Raw genomic sequence first — 13,653 nt, forward strand, 5'->3', positions numbered from 1 at the left:
AAGAACTGAGGCTATCATCTCTGGAATTTAAAAGATTCAAAGATGATATCATGGCAGCATCCAAAATTCTTAAAGAGATAGGCAGAATAGATGCAGCAAGGGTGTTACTCCTAACTGTATATTCTATAACCAGAAAACACAATCTCAGAATTAAAGGCAAGCCATTTAGCACTGAACTATAGAAGAAATTCTTCACTCAGATGATGGTGAACCTTTGGATTCTCTACCTTAGAAAGCTGTGGAAGCTCACTAATTAAGTTAGTTAAAGAAGAATGTGATGGATTTCTAATAGCACCAAGGACTATGAGGATAGCAGGAATATAGCATTGACGTGGAAGAAACCATTAGTTCCTGTCTTGAAAGCAAAGGTGCAATTCAACCCTCCCCGAAGTTCAGAAAAAAAAAGAGATTTTGGTAATGCGTCCTTCACCTTTACAGGATCAACCACATCTCTATTGAATTCCACTTTTAATATTCAAGCATAACTGAAAAGTTCAGCACTGCCCAGTACTTGATTTCTAATTTGCTACATTCCTATCGAATGAGCAAGTTAAGAAGCGTCTCTTTCTGGGAAAAATGAGATTCTCCACAGATTTTTTAACCATGATTTTGAACAAGAAAGAAATTTAGGTATGTAACTCATCATTTGTTTGAAATAATGAAATTTACTTTTTTTTCCCTAGGCTAATGGGAGTGATGGAATGTACAAATATGAAGAGATAATCCTGGAACGTGTGAGTAGAGTGGTTTGTCTTTCCACGAGGGTGTGTAATGGTAATTGTATTTCCCCAGTTGGATTGTTAATGGCAGTATTCTGTCCAGAGGGATTGTCTTAATGCTGTTCACCCAGCAGAATCCAGGCAGATAAAATAAACTGTTCACTTGTCTAATGAGATCCCAGCCCTAATTCTTACATGAAAGCTTGCTGCTCAATATTTGCCTGCTGCAACTGCTTTTGAACCTGTTTACATCCATTCTAGATGGACATAGACCAACCACATATATATAAAATGAGGCTCAGGGATTAAAATGAGTATTGTTGTAGAGTATTGTTTGCTCAAATACATGACCCATTAGCAATTATTTTGACTCCAGGTCTGGCATGTTCATTATTGATTCTCCAGTAAGTGAAGCCATGTGATTTTTAAGTTATAGTAGCCATTAATGTATACCTCTATTGATAGATAGGAGCATATTACTCGCCCTCAGATTTAATCAATGTAACTACGTGCATTCATTTGCTAACCTATTGGCTTTTGGAAACCAAAACAAACCCCTTAGTCTCCCTTTATCATGCTGCCAAAGGAAAGTAATGATTATTCAGTGGAGGTGAGATCAATTGTTCAATTTTTAAATGTCAGACTTTAAACATAACTGAAATCTGGAGACCCCTCGCTGGTATTTAGCATTCAGAGTGTCCTCATCTCTGGGTATTTGCTGAAAATTTACACTGTTGTCAATGAAAACGAGAATGGACCCTGCAGGAGGATTCACTCTCCATCTTTTAGAAATGGCTAAATGCCCTTACATCTGTAATCATTCACCTGGAAAGGTTAATAGATCAATTCCAAGATCAAAGAAAGGTCTCTGTTATAGGAAGCTCACAATTACAAATGCTGCAGGTTGGTGATGCAGAGAAATCAACATTATTTATTGTTGTATTTCTGGATGATCCTTCACAACATCGCCTAGGTATGGTCTACTTACAATGATTATTTTCTTCATGATTCAATATTAAATTTTACACTGCATCCCTCCCATCATTACTGAACTCATGGGGTAGAATTTTCCAGACCTTTGGGGACAGATTCAGGTCTAGCAGGTTATGAAAGTCTTGGCAAGTGACATGAGGACTGGATCCTGATGAGATCTCACCTCTTCCAGCTTTCCCCAGGCAGAGCACTGAAGGTGAGCAAGAACTCCCTTGATTCTGTTAGATAAATAATTAGATTTATACTGAGATTAGATTTATCTATTTGTCACATGTACCACGTGTAGAAATATGTAAACACGGCAAAGAGTGAACAAAGTTGCCATTCACTGGTGCTGACTTGGTTACAAAAACCAGCACTAAAAGATTTAACAGAGCCAAAATGTAAGCAAGAAAAAAAAGTCCACATCTCAGAGTCCCAAGTCCCATTTCCACAATAGTGCAGGTGCCAGTCCAATCACTAGGACACCCAGGAGGTGCCACTATGCCACCATGCGAAAGGCCCACTCTTACCACCAAAAGCTGCTGCCTTACAGACCCGCTCTCACCGCTTTACCGACCCGTCTCACTGCCTTACCCACCTGTCTCACTGCCTTACTGACCCGCTCTCACCGCCTAACCGACCTGTCTCACCGCCTTACCGACCCGCTGTCACTGCCATACCGACCCACTCTCACCGCCTAACCGACCCGTCTCACCGCCTTACCGATCCACTCTCACCGGCTTACCGACCCGCTCTCACTGCCGTACCGGCCCACTCCCACCACCGTACCAACCCACTCTCACCGCCTTACCGACCCACTCTCACCACCTTACCGACCCATTCTCACCACCTTACCGACCCGCTGACTGCCATACCGGCCCACCCCCACCGCCTTACCGAACCATTCTCACCACCTTACCGACCCGCTGTCACTGCCATACCGGCCCACTCCCACCGCCTTACCGACCTGTCTCGCTGCCTTACCGACCTGTCTCACTGCCGTACCGACCCACTCTCACCGCCTTACCGACCTGTCTCACTGCCCTACCGACCCACTCTCACCGCCTTACCGACCCATTCTCACCACCTTACCGACCCGCTCTCACCGCCATACTGGCCCACTCCCACCGCCTTACCAACCTCTCTCGCCGCTTTACTGACCCACTGTCACCGTCTTGCCGACCCATTCTCACCACCTTACTGACCCACTCTCACCGCCTTCCTGACCTGTCTCACAGCCGTACTGACCCACTCTCACTGCCTTACCGACCCATTCTCACCACCTTACCGACCCGCTCTCACTGCCATACCGGCCCACTCCCACCGCCTTACCGACCTCTCTCGCTGCCTTACCAACCTCTCTCGCCGCCTTACTGACCCACTGTCCCCGCCTTATCGACCTGTCTCGCCGCCGTACCGACCTGTCTCACCGCCTTAGCGACCTGTCTCACCGCCTTACCAACCTGTCTCGCCGCCTTACCGACCCGTCTCACCGCCGTACCGGCTCACTCTCACCACCTTACCAACCTGTCTCACCGCCTTAGTGACCTGTCTCATCGCCTTACCGACCCACTCTCACTGCTTTACCAACCCGCTCTCGCCGCCTTACCGGCCTGTCTCACTGCCTTACCAGCCTATTTCACCGCCTTAGCAACCTGTCTCACTGCTGTACTGACCTCTCTCACCGCCTTACCGACCTGCTTTCACCGCCGTACCTACCTGTCTCACTGCCATACTGACCTGTCTCACCGCCTTACCAGCCTATCTTGCCGCCTTACCGACCTGTCTCACCACCGACTGCTGCCGCCTCATTGGCCTGCGTTCACTGCCACCTGCTGCCGCCTTACCAACCTGCTTTCACTGCCGCTTCAGCCACCCTCAATCCGCTATGGCTGCAGACACAGCCTGCACATTCAGCACCTGCCATACGGTTCCTGGTTGCGATCCAACTCTTCAGGTTGATAGGTAAAAGAGCAGGGAGTGCGGCTGGGAAGGATAGAATTACTGCAGAGAGGAGTGAGAAAAAGAAAAGAAAAGGGAATTGGCAAGCTGAATGGAGCAACTTACCCTTCCTAATAATTAAAAGGTTGTTGAGGATCTTATCAAGCCAATTATGGGGTCTTTAAATCCTGAATACTGAATAACACTCATTTCTCAACTGTTCAGCATTACTGCAGTGGAAAGAGCTTCTCTCATGAAATTGACAAGCTAGGAATGCTTTGGTCAGCAAAGTTGAGTAGCTGTAAATATGGCCATTGAAAGACAGCTGTGCAAAGCACTTCTGTTCACTAGTGTTTTCACTGCTTAATGATAATGACCAACTTCTTATAAAGTGCTCCAACTCAGGCAGACAGAAGAACAGTGCTTTGAAATTTTCTGAGCACCATGCCTCTGGGGATCGTAACAGGTTGCTGCTGACATCTGCAGTCTGCCAGAGCAAGACCTCCTTTCCAATGGACCCAGGGGGCACACACTGTCAATGGTCAACAGGTGCCTGCCTTTGGATTCCCACTCAGGTCTCTGCATCTCACCAAGTAGTGAGGCTTCATCTCCTGGAGGAAGAGGGAGAGAAAGTACTTAGGTGTGACTATTGGCTTGAAAGAAAGATATCATTTGTGGAGAATGACCATGAAGTTTGTGTGTAAGAGAGCAATAGGCTCTGAGTGAATGTGGGTGAAAGGGGAAGTGAAATGCCTGTAGCAAAAGGAATGACTGCAACTGTAAATTGTATTATTTTGAAGAGTACCGTTGAGAAGAATGCATTTTGACTCAGAGTGTGCCATTCCACTCGTCTTCAATGACGTTCTGAGGTTTTGGATCCTTTTGGTGCACTCTCTCTAGATTAAAGGGACCACTAAATGGAAGAGCAGTTGACATGTTAGAACACATCCATGCATACCCACATAGTTGGAGAGGTTATCTCTCCATCCCAGTCATGGCTTACACTTCAATGTGTGACATCCCTCACTAATGCCCCTCTATGCAAGAAAGAAAGACCTACAGGTTTAGCCATCTCAGATCACCTCATCATTCTAATGGTCCTGAGGCCTGAAATCTACAAGTGCTAGTGATACTTTCTGAAACATGTGTGGACCTTTCTTCATCCGAATGGATGTATCATCCCACATTCCCACCCAGTTGTTCAGGAAGCTGGAAGTGGGACTGTTAAATGCTCTGAGATAACAAAGTGTGGAGCTGGATGAACACAGCAGGCCAAACAGCATCTTAGGAGCACAACAGCTGACATTCTGGGCCTGGACCCTTTGTTGTCTAGGATTCTCCAGTATCTGCAGTTCCCATTATCTCTGTTAAATACTTTGCTCTGGTAAAGAATAACTGACAGGTGTGCTGTGCCTTGAGTAAAGCTCCAACTTGAAAATTGAACTTGCTTTGCACCAGGAATTAAACAGGTAAAATTCTGCCCATAATCCTGAAAGCATACCTTCCTTTCTCAGATTTTAGAACATACATGAGTGATCAACTGCATAACTAATAAAATAAAGTGTGTAGTTCTTCGAAGTCAGGCACAAGGGACAGAATTTTAGAGAGGTCTGAGAGGCGTGGACCATTGATAGATTTGTGGCAAAATTGGACAAGTGAGGGACAGGGATTTAGAGTGGTACTTACTCAGAATGTGAAACATAGATGTCTCAGCATCTCTACAGAAGTGGTCCAGCCTTCTCCTATGTGAGCCTGGACTCTTCTCGGAGTTGCTGATGAATTGAATACTGGCCCCACCCAGGCCTTTCCACTCTAGTCTGGGCTGTCTTCTCCTGCAGGGAAAGAAAGAGATTGATTGACATGAAATGGGTGACAAGGTTGTTAGTTTTGGTGCAGATGATCAAAAGCTGATGAGATGACTTGGGTGTGAGAGTTGGGGCAGATATTGCAGGCAATAGTGGGAGTGGTAAAGCATGATCCTTGTTTGGAGGTGAATGTAGTGGTAGAAATAGAGTGAGTGTGAGATAACAGAGAGAAGAGTATTGCACTTACCCTGCCAGAACAGAACAGATCATTGACCTTCTTATGGCATTGTTACCTGCACCAATGAGATGGCAGTGACCCGGGTGGTGACCTCAAGTGGTGGTGTGGCCTCCTCTGCCGGAAGAGGATTCCTCTCCTTTGCACCACTCCCTCATCCAGTTTCCTTTTAGGGAATTATGGTGCCATCTTCCCCATCTCTGATATGTTCAGACTCTATCCTTGACCAAGGAAGGCAGCTTCAGAACGTCAGTGCTCATCTGGGTGTATTGCACTCTTTAAAATATGAAGTCATTGCAAGGGATGCAGGTCTTGCAGCTGATAACTGGTGAGAGTTGTTCCAGGAACATTCTGTGATAAAATGAAGGTAGAATCAGATGTGAGCGATACCAAAGTGTCCGGGTAGGTAGTTAAAAAGGTGCGTGTGGTAAGATAGGCCAAGAAATCTTGTTGGTCAAAAGGAGTAATATTCAGCCCATTATGTTAAATAGAGCACTTTAATGGCCTCATTCAAACATTGTGTCTTTCACCATAATATGGCAGTTACCACATACATGATACAGATACTTAGGGCAAGATGTTTCAGATGGTGCAGTCTCCTATCCTGCCACTTAAAGAGTCAACATATCACCCACATCCCATGAATAAATAAATACATTTGAAATAAATGTACTTCTGTCCTGGTACACCTGAAATACCTTGTTCACATGTTGATCGAATATCTGACTTGGTGTTCTTCAGACATAAGATAGACAAAAAAACAGAGATCTTTTGCACCGCACACAATGTGGAGGATTTCCTTGGACTTCCCCATTCAATGCACCTCAACTGCTGGTATTTTAAAAGGCTGTAGGAGGTATCATTTCATTTGGCCTACTTTCTAGATATCTTGTAAGAGAGCATCTGTAGATAAATCAGCCGATAGTTAGCTATCCCTGGAAATCTGCTAGTTGAAGTGTCACAAATCTACTGGAGACAGGCTGGACAGGCATAAAGTTTGTACTTTTTTGTACCTTTCCTGGATTGACATGTGGCACTTAGATCTTCTGGCTACTGGTTTCAATTATTGGCCAAGAGATCCCAACCTTGGAAGGCTGATGCAGAGCCTCAGAAATCTGCAGTTTGGTTTTGTTTTAGGCACAAGGCCCAACCTAGGGACAGGTCTGCACAAATAGCCAAGGAAGGAAATGTCCTTGCATTTTCATGTTCATGATACAACACTTCCGAGGTACACTGTATTGTCTAATAGGAGTATCTGTCCTAATAAGCCAGATGCCACTCCTGAAAAAAAAACGAGAGCCAGTCTTTCATGATGAAACAGTAAATTCAACAATTCGTTATGACGAACCTCAGGCCAAAGCAACTGGTTTATAATTAAAATTACTGATTAATTTGCAGCATAATGGAGCTTTGCGTCCATCACTTTAGAAAATTTTAAAATGTTCAACTTTGAATGTTGTGGATGTAATCTATAAAGTAAGAAGGTCTGCAGCTAAAAGAACCAGCCTTGGTTTCACAAAAAGGAGTGAACAATTTCTGAGGCTACATGCTTAACACAGTTATACAAGGACATTTCATTGTGATGAAGTACATCTGTTGCATTACACTTGAAAGCTCCATGACAATATGTGAGTCAAAATTTTTCTTCTCAAAGGCATCTCATTTAGAAGCTAAAGTTGCAGTTTGTATTGGCTCTGTCACCTTTGACTTTAACTTGAAATTCCTTGATGTCAATGCTATTGTTTAGCACAACAGCTTTAATATGATATCAGCAAGTCAGTGCTCTGCAGAGTTGCTCAGGCACCCATATTTCTGACAGCAACTGAGACTGATGACATAACATACAAACATTTGAGAATAACGTAATGGATTACAGAATTATAAAGTTCAGGATGCCAAAACACTCTACTACCTATTTATAATCATTGCAAACTGCACGTTTAGAAGAACTTGCTTCTGTACATCAGCTAACTTTTTCCAACATTGATTCACCATGCTCCATAATGAATATATTATGTTCAAAATTACAGAGTTAAGCATAATCCATTGGAAAAATTATTTGTATAATTCTGGACTTCTGTGAGCTTGAGTGTCTGAGTGTGTTTCTGGTTGGGTGTAGGTATAAGTGTGAGTACAGTGTTTTGGGTGAGTGACAGGATACAACTTGGTGGATTTTGAGTGAATTAACATTAACTGGGGGGGGAAGTGCATAGATATTTTCTAAACAACCTGGTCAAAGATGCTATCAAACACCTTTGGAGTAGTCAGAATTTGAACTTGAGTCTCCTGGCTCAGCGGTTAAGGTTTCAACAAAATTATATTGAAGTGTGAGCCTTACTATTTTAGTAGCAAGGTATAAGACTTTGTTAATTTGTAGTATATGAAGGCTGAATGTTAATTTAACGAGAACGAGCCCTGGACTACAGTGAATTGGCAATAATTGAAGTCTGTTCCCTATAATAACCAAGACATGAATTTAATTTTAACAGAATGATTTGATATGTCGCAAGATGGTAGATTGCTGGAGTTCGAGTTGAATCTAATAATTGATTGATTTTGTCCTTACAGGGTAATTCAGGCCTTGGATTTAGTATTGCTGGAGGAATCGATAATCCTCATGTTCCAGATGATCCTGGGATTTTTATTACCAAAATTATTCCTGGTGGAGCCGCTGCAATGGATGGACGACTTGGGTAACTAACTAGTAATTTGCAGAAAAGACATTGTGCAATATGAAATTGCATGTGTTCTTACACAGCAAGGTGTGTTCACCACTAGTGACTAACCTTTTGTGATGCACTCTCCATTCATCAAGCAGGTTGACTGTTAGTAGTGGTAGGAGCTGGGTGCTGAAGAAATTATTTGTAGCATTTATAGATGTGTTGTTGGTGACCCAGCTGAAGTGGTGGAGCAGTCAAATCCCTCAATCTGTCAGAATACAGGAACCTGTTAATTTCTACACTAATCGTGTTGGAGAACATCCATCTCAATTGGATTTGATCATCCTTACATTGGAATTGCTTAATTTTTCCTCCACAGGAATTCTCTCTCCCTTCATGCACTTCACAGCTCAAATTACACTGGATCCATTATTTGTCAAATAATTACCTTTTGACTATGACTTCAGAGCATATGAGCAGGAATTATTCATATCTGAATTGTTGAAGTGTATGATGCTGTCCATGCTGTCCTTTATTTCTACTGGATAATTGAATGCGTTTGAATCATGAGCAATTTGTTTCTGCTACTTTTTTGCATGGTATGAACCATTATCATATGTGATCATTCCCATTTCTATGTTGCAAACATGATAGATATCTTTGGACAATGAACAGAGTGATAACCTCATATCCGCACTCTGCAAAGTAAATCTCTGCCATGTACTATATGTGGTCCCATTGGAAATAAATATAGTAATATTTTCCCCCAAGGATTGTAAATTCTGTACATTTCTTTGCATTGCCAAGATGCTGGGGCTGTCATTTCCCCCATCATCAGTTTTGATCAATTGTTTTCACTTTTTAAGTTCAGACAGTAGATTTTTTTCTGGGCAATCTGTCAAGTGCTAGTTAAAGAGAGGATACATTGATCTCTGAAAGAAGAGGAAACCTCATTCCTGTCTGCGTGACCATGAAATGAGTGCCAGTAACTGTTTGGCCTTTCAGGCTAACAGCAGAATTGTTGCTATCCAGATCAATGTGGAGGCACTATGTTTCAAAAGATTCTTCATAAGTATGTTGAAGAGCCTTAGGTTACAGAACACTTACGTTACGGGCCCAGGTTATTTTGCAAAACGATGTTCCTTAATGTAGAGATGACAACATTGAGTATCTACAGACAAAAAAACAATGTATCTGTCGCATTAACGAGCAATAGAAGCAAAAATGAGAAACAGTAAGTTGCGTATGCCACCTGGAGTGCAAAGTCATTCAAGAGCATTAAAATAATCTCATTTTTTTTTCTAAACTCTATTTCCCTTTTCTATATTTCTAAGATTTGTGTGAATTTCTCATTTCCTTCTTTCATTTGACAGTTGGGGAAGATCTGGTGCAGCAACTTATATATAACTAGCATAACCTGGCAAAAAATAAATGATCAAATAAAATAGATATTCAGATAATGTTCTTAACTGCTTGGTCTTACTGAATAGGACAATGAATGAAAGAATAGAGCACAGAGGTCCAAATGCCAGATTTGCAACACTCCCAAATTTCAGGTCATTGAAATTCAGCACAGAAAAGAAGTGTTAAAAATTAAGCAAAACGGAGCAATGGATACTTCAAAATACAGTCACATGAACAAGTGCTGCATCACAAAAATGTAACATGTGCTGAATTTATCCAATTATCTATAGTTTTACTTGAGTTTCATTCAACAAGTTAAATTTCCAGCATTGCTGTACTAATATTTCATGGCCAGATGGCTCTCTTTGCCGTTCTCTTTGTCTAAGCACATCATTGGGATCACGCCTCTTCACTAAACAAGTGGCATCAGTTAGTGTTGGTTTTACTTTGTAAACAGGGTCACCAAAATTTTAAAAAAGGAAATTGCTAAATCACTTGGAATATTGTGTTTAATTTTAATTGTATATCTTACAAAAATATATGGCATTCACCTTGGAATAAAAATACCTGAGATAATAGGATTAGCTAAGATGCAAGATTTATAAGGTTATATTACATACATGAAAAGGTTAAACGATGATTTAATCACGTTTTAGATATTTGAACAGATACTCACCTTTAGTCAGAGAATCAAGAACAAGATTACATATCATGGAATTTGAGATAAAGTGGTTCAAAGGAATTCCAAGAAAAAAATAAATACTTTTGACTTATGAGAATGTGCCCCAGAAAGTTGTAAATATAAAGTTCCTGGGACATTTGAAAAGCAGATATTTCCATGGTATCAGTCATATCAGTCTCAGGACATTACTGCAAGAGTTCCTCAGGTTAGTACCATGGGCATCAGAGGGTCAGAGGTCGGAATGCTCCCTGTTGATTGCACAATGTTAAGACTATAAGACCAGAAGAAGGAGGAATGGACTGTTCAGTCCTTCGAGCCTGTTCCGTCGTTCAACAGGATCGTGGCTGATCTGACAATTCTCATGTTTACTTGCCTGCATTTTCTTAGTAATCCTTGATTCCTGTACTAGCCAAGATCAATCTATCTCACCCTCAAAATGTATACAAGGACTCTGCTCTTAGATCTTTCTTTGGCAATGAGTTCCAAAAACTCTTAACCCTTTGAGAGGAAAAAATCCTCTTTATTTCAGACTTAAACTGGTGCTCCTTTATTCTGAGACTATGTCCTCTGGTCCTAGATTCTCCCATGATGGGATATCCTTTTAGCTTACCTTGTCAAGGTTGTTAGGAATCCTATGTGTTTCAATGAGATCACCTCTCATTCTTCTAAATTCTAATGAGTGGAGCCCCAACCTGTTTATCCTTTACTCATAGGACAATCCCATCGTACGAGGGATCGTCCTAGTGAAGCTTCTCTGAACTGCCTCCAATGAAGTTATATCCTTCCTTAAATAAAGGGACCAAAATTGCCCGCAGTACTCCACTACTCACCAGCACCTTACACATTTGTACAAAGACTTTCCTACTGTTATGCTCCAGCCCTGTTCAAGTAATGTCCAATGTTCAGTCACCCTTCCTGATTACCTGCTGCACCTGTATGCTGGCTTTCTGTGTTTTGTGCACAAGTAACCCCAAGTCCCTCTGCGTTGCAGCTTTCTGCAGTTTTTCTTCAATTAAATAATGCTGTATTGTTTTGTTTTTCTTACCAGAATGAACAACTCAACATTTTCCCACATAATACTCCATTTGCCCATTTACTTAATCTGTCAAAAGCCCTCTGTAAACTATTTGTCTCCTTCTCACAGCTTGCTTTTCCACCTATTTTTGTGTCACCTGCAAATTTGTCTTCAGTATTTTCACTTCTTTCCTCCCAGTCATTAAAGTAAATTTAGCAACATTCCTCACTCCCCAAATATTTAGGCAACTCATGTCTAACAGCAGTGAGACTTGGACAACAATTAGGCTTGAGCCAATAATTGGTAAGTAACACTTCTGTACACAAGTGTCAGGCAATGACAAATTTTAACAAGAGATTCTCACAATCTACTTTTGATATTTAAGAACATTACCATTGCACAATTCCCCACAATTACCATCCTGGGGGTTACCATTAAGCAGAAACTGAACTGAATGAGTCATATAAATGCAATGACAAGAAGAACAGGTTTGAGGCTAGAAATTCTGCTGTGTGTAACTCACCTCTAGCTTCCCCGAAGCCTGTCCGCTGTTTATATGACACGAATCAGGAATAGGATGGAGAATTCTCCAATTTCCCAGATGTGTGCCTCTTTAACAGCATTTAAGAAGCTTGACCCCATCCAGTTCTTGGCAGCTTGCTTAATAGGCTTTCTACCTAATGCCTTCAGCATTAATTCCCCTCACTACCACAGTGGCAACAGTCCACACCATCTACAACATACACTGCAACAACTCACTGTAGTTCCAGAGACAGCATCTTCTAAACTGTGACCACTAACATTTAGAAGGACCAGGACAGCAGATACGTAGGTATACTACCTCCTCAAAATTCTCCTCCAAGTCACACACCACACTGGCTTGGAATTATATCACCATTCCTAAACTGTTGCAAGGTAAAATCCTGAAACTCCCTTCCATTGTGTGAATACCCACACACATGGATTGGAGTAGTTCAAAAAGGCAGATCATCATCACCTTCTCAGGGACAGTTATAAATAGAGAGCAAAATCTGGCCAAGCCAGCAACGTCCACATGCTGTGAATGATTTCTTATAAAAGTAATTTGTTGAGGAATTAGAAGATTTATTCTGGAAACTATGCAGCCTGTGTTGAAACTTATGGGAAGTGCAATCAGATGTTGGATTACCACACCACTGCCCTAATTCTCAAAAATTGCTGATATTCTCATTTAAAGAGAAAGCAGGATGTTACCATTAAAATGGTGGCACAGTTGTTAATAAAATGGTGATCAAGACTGATAAATAAAATTACCTACTTCTGATCATGTAGGATGAATTATCTAATTATGCATTTCCAATGTACAGCCTTATCCTGAGGGAGTGCATATTGAGAAGTTGTGCAAGTGTAGTTTAAAGCTTCCTTTTCTATTATAGTAATAAAATTAAAGTCCATGCAGATATGATTACAGAAAGTGCATTCTGGAGAGTGTGGCTGTATGTGGGAGAATGCCACTGTAAATTTTAACTCTATTTCTATGTTCCTGTAGTGAATAACATATATGTACAACATAAGGATTCAAGATGTACCACAGCCTCTGAGCAGTCCAAACCTATTCACACCACAAGCTAAATTCAATTGACCACCGCAATCTGCTTGTTGGAGACCTCCACTGCTGCCATTTTCACAGACCCCTACAGGAGTAAATGCTAATTAGGCAGTTAATTTCATGCTCTTAAAGCTGAAGGTCCTGCTTCCATAGCCGCCAATCAGAGGTATGGCACTTTTCAGTCCCACACTGATATTGTAACTGACCTAGGAACATGATGGAGGCTCTATGACACATAAACACATTGGCACATTCAGTCAGTAACACAGACCTTCGTGTTGGGTGGTGTGTTGGTTTGTGGAGAGCAAATGTCCTCTTTTAGTGTTACTGGGTTTTACTGCTGAGGGCCACAGATTACCCAATTCCACCTCCTCAAGGATGCTCCCAGTTTTTATTGGGAAGCATCCACATGTGGTATATGGAGCTACTCCCCTCATCTCCACTGTCTACTGCCAATGGTAGAATACAACTTGTGACATGATAATACCTTAAGGTCACCTCAGTTGGCTACCAGATGGAAAATCCATCATCAAAACTTCCACACCTGAATCTGTTCCCTTAATGCATCTCCCAGCCAGCTCAGGGAAAGAGGAATTAAATTCTGCCCCCTATTTGTGTATTCCTCATGC

General features: G+C 41.8%; 1 protein-coding gene across 7 annotated transcripts in view; it reads left to right on the forward strand.

Annotated features, from left to right (window-relative positions):
* Positions 1-13,653, forward strand: part of dlg3 (discs, large homolog 3 (Drosophila)) — a 483,556-nt gene that overhangs the window by 258,998 nt on the left and 210,905 nt on the right. For all 7 annotated transcript variants that reach the window (XM_059651426.1, XM_059651427.1, XM_059651428.1 and 4 more), the window contains 2 exons: positions 684-734; positions 8,244-8,368. In XM_059651426.1, the coding sequence (XP_059507409.1) occupies positions 684-734; positions 8,244-8,368 (176 nt within the window). The remainder of the gene's footprint in view (positions 1-683; positions 735-8,243; positions 8,369-13,653) is intronic.

The sequence above is a fragment of the Stegostoma tigrinum genome, chromosome 15, assembly GCF_030684315.1.
Source record: "Stegostoma tigrinum isolate sSteTig4 chromosome 15, sSteTig4.hap1, whole genome shotgun sequence".
NCBI lineage: Eukaryota > Metazoa > Chordata > Chondrichthyes > Orectolobiformes > Stegostomatidae > Stegostoma > Stegostoma tigrinum.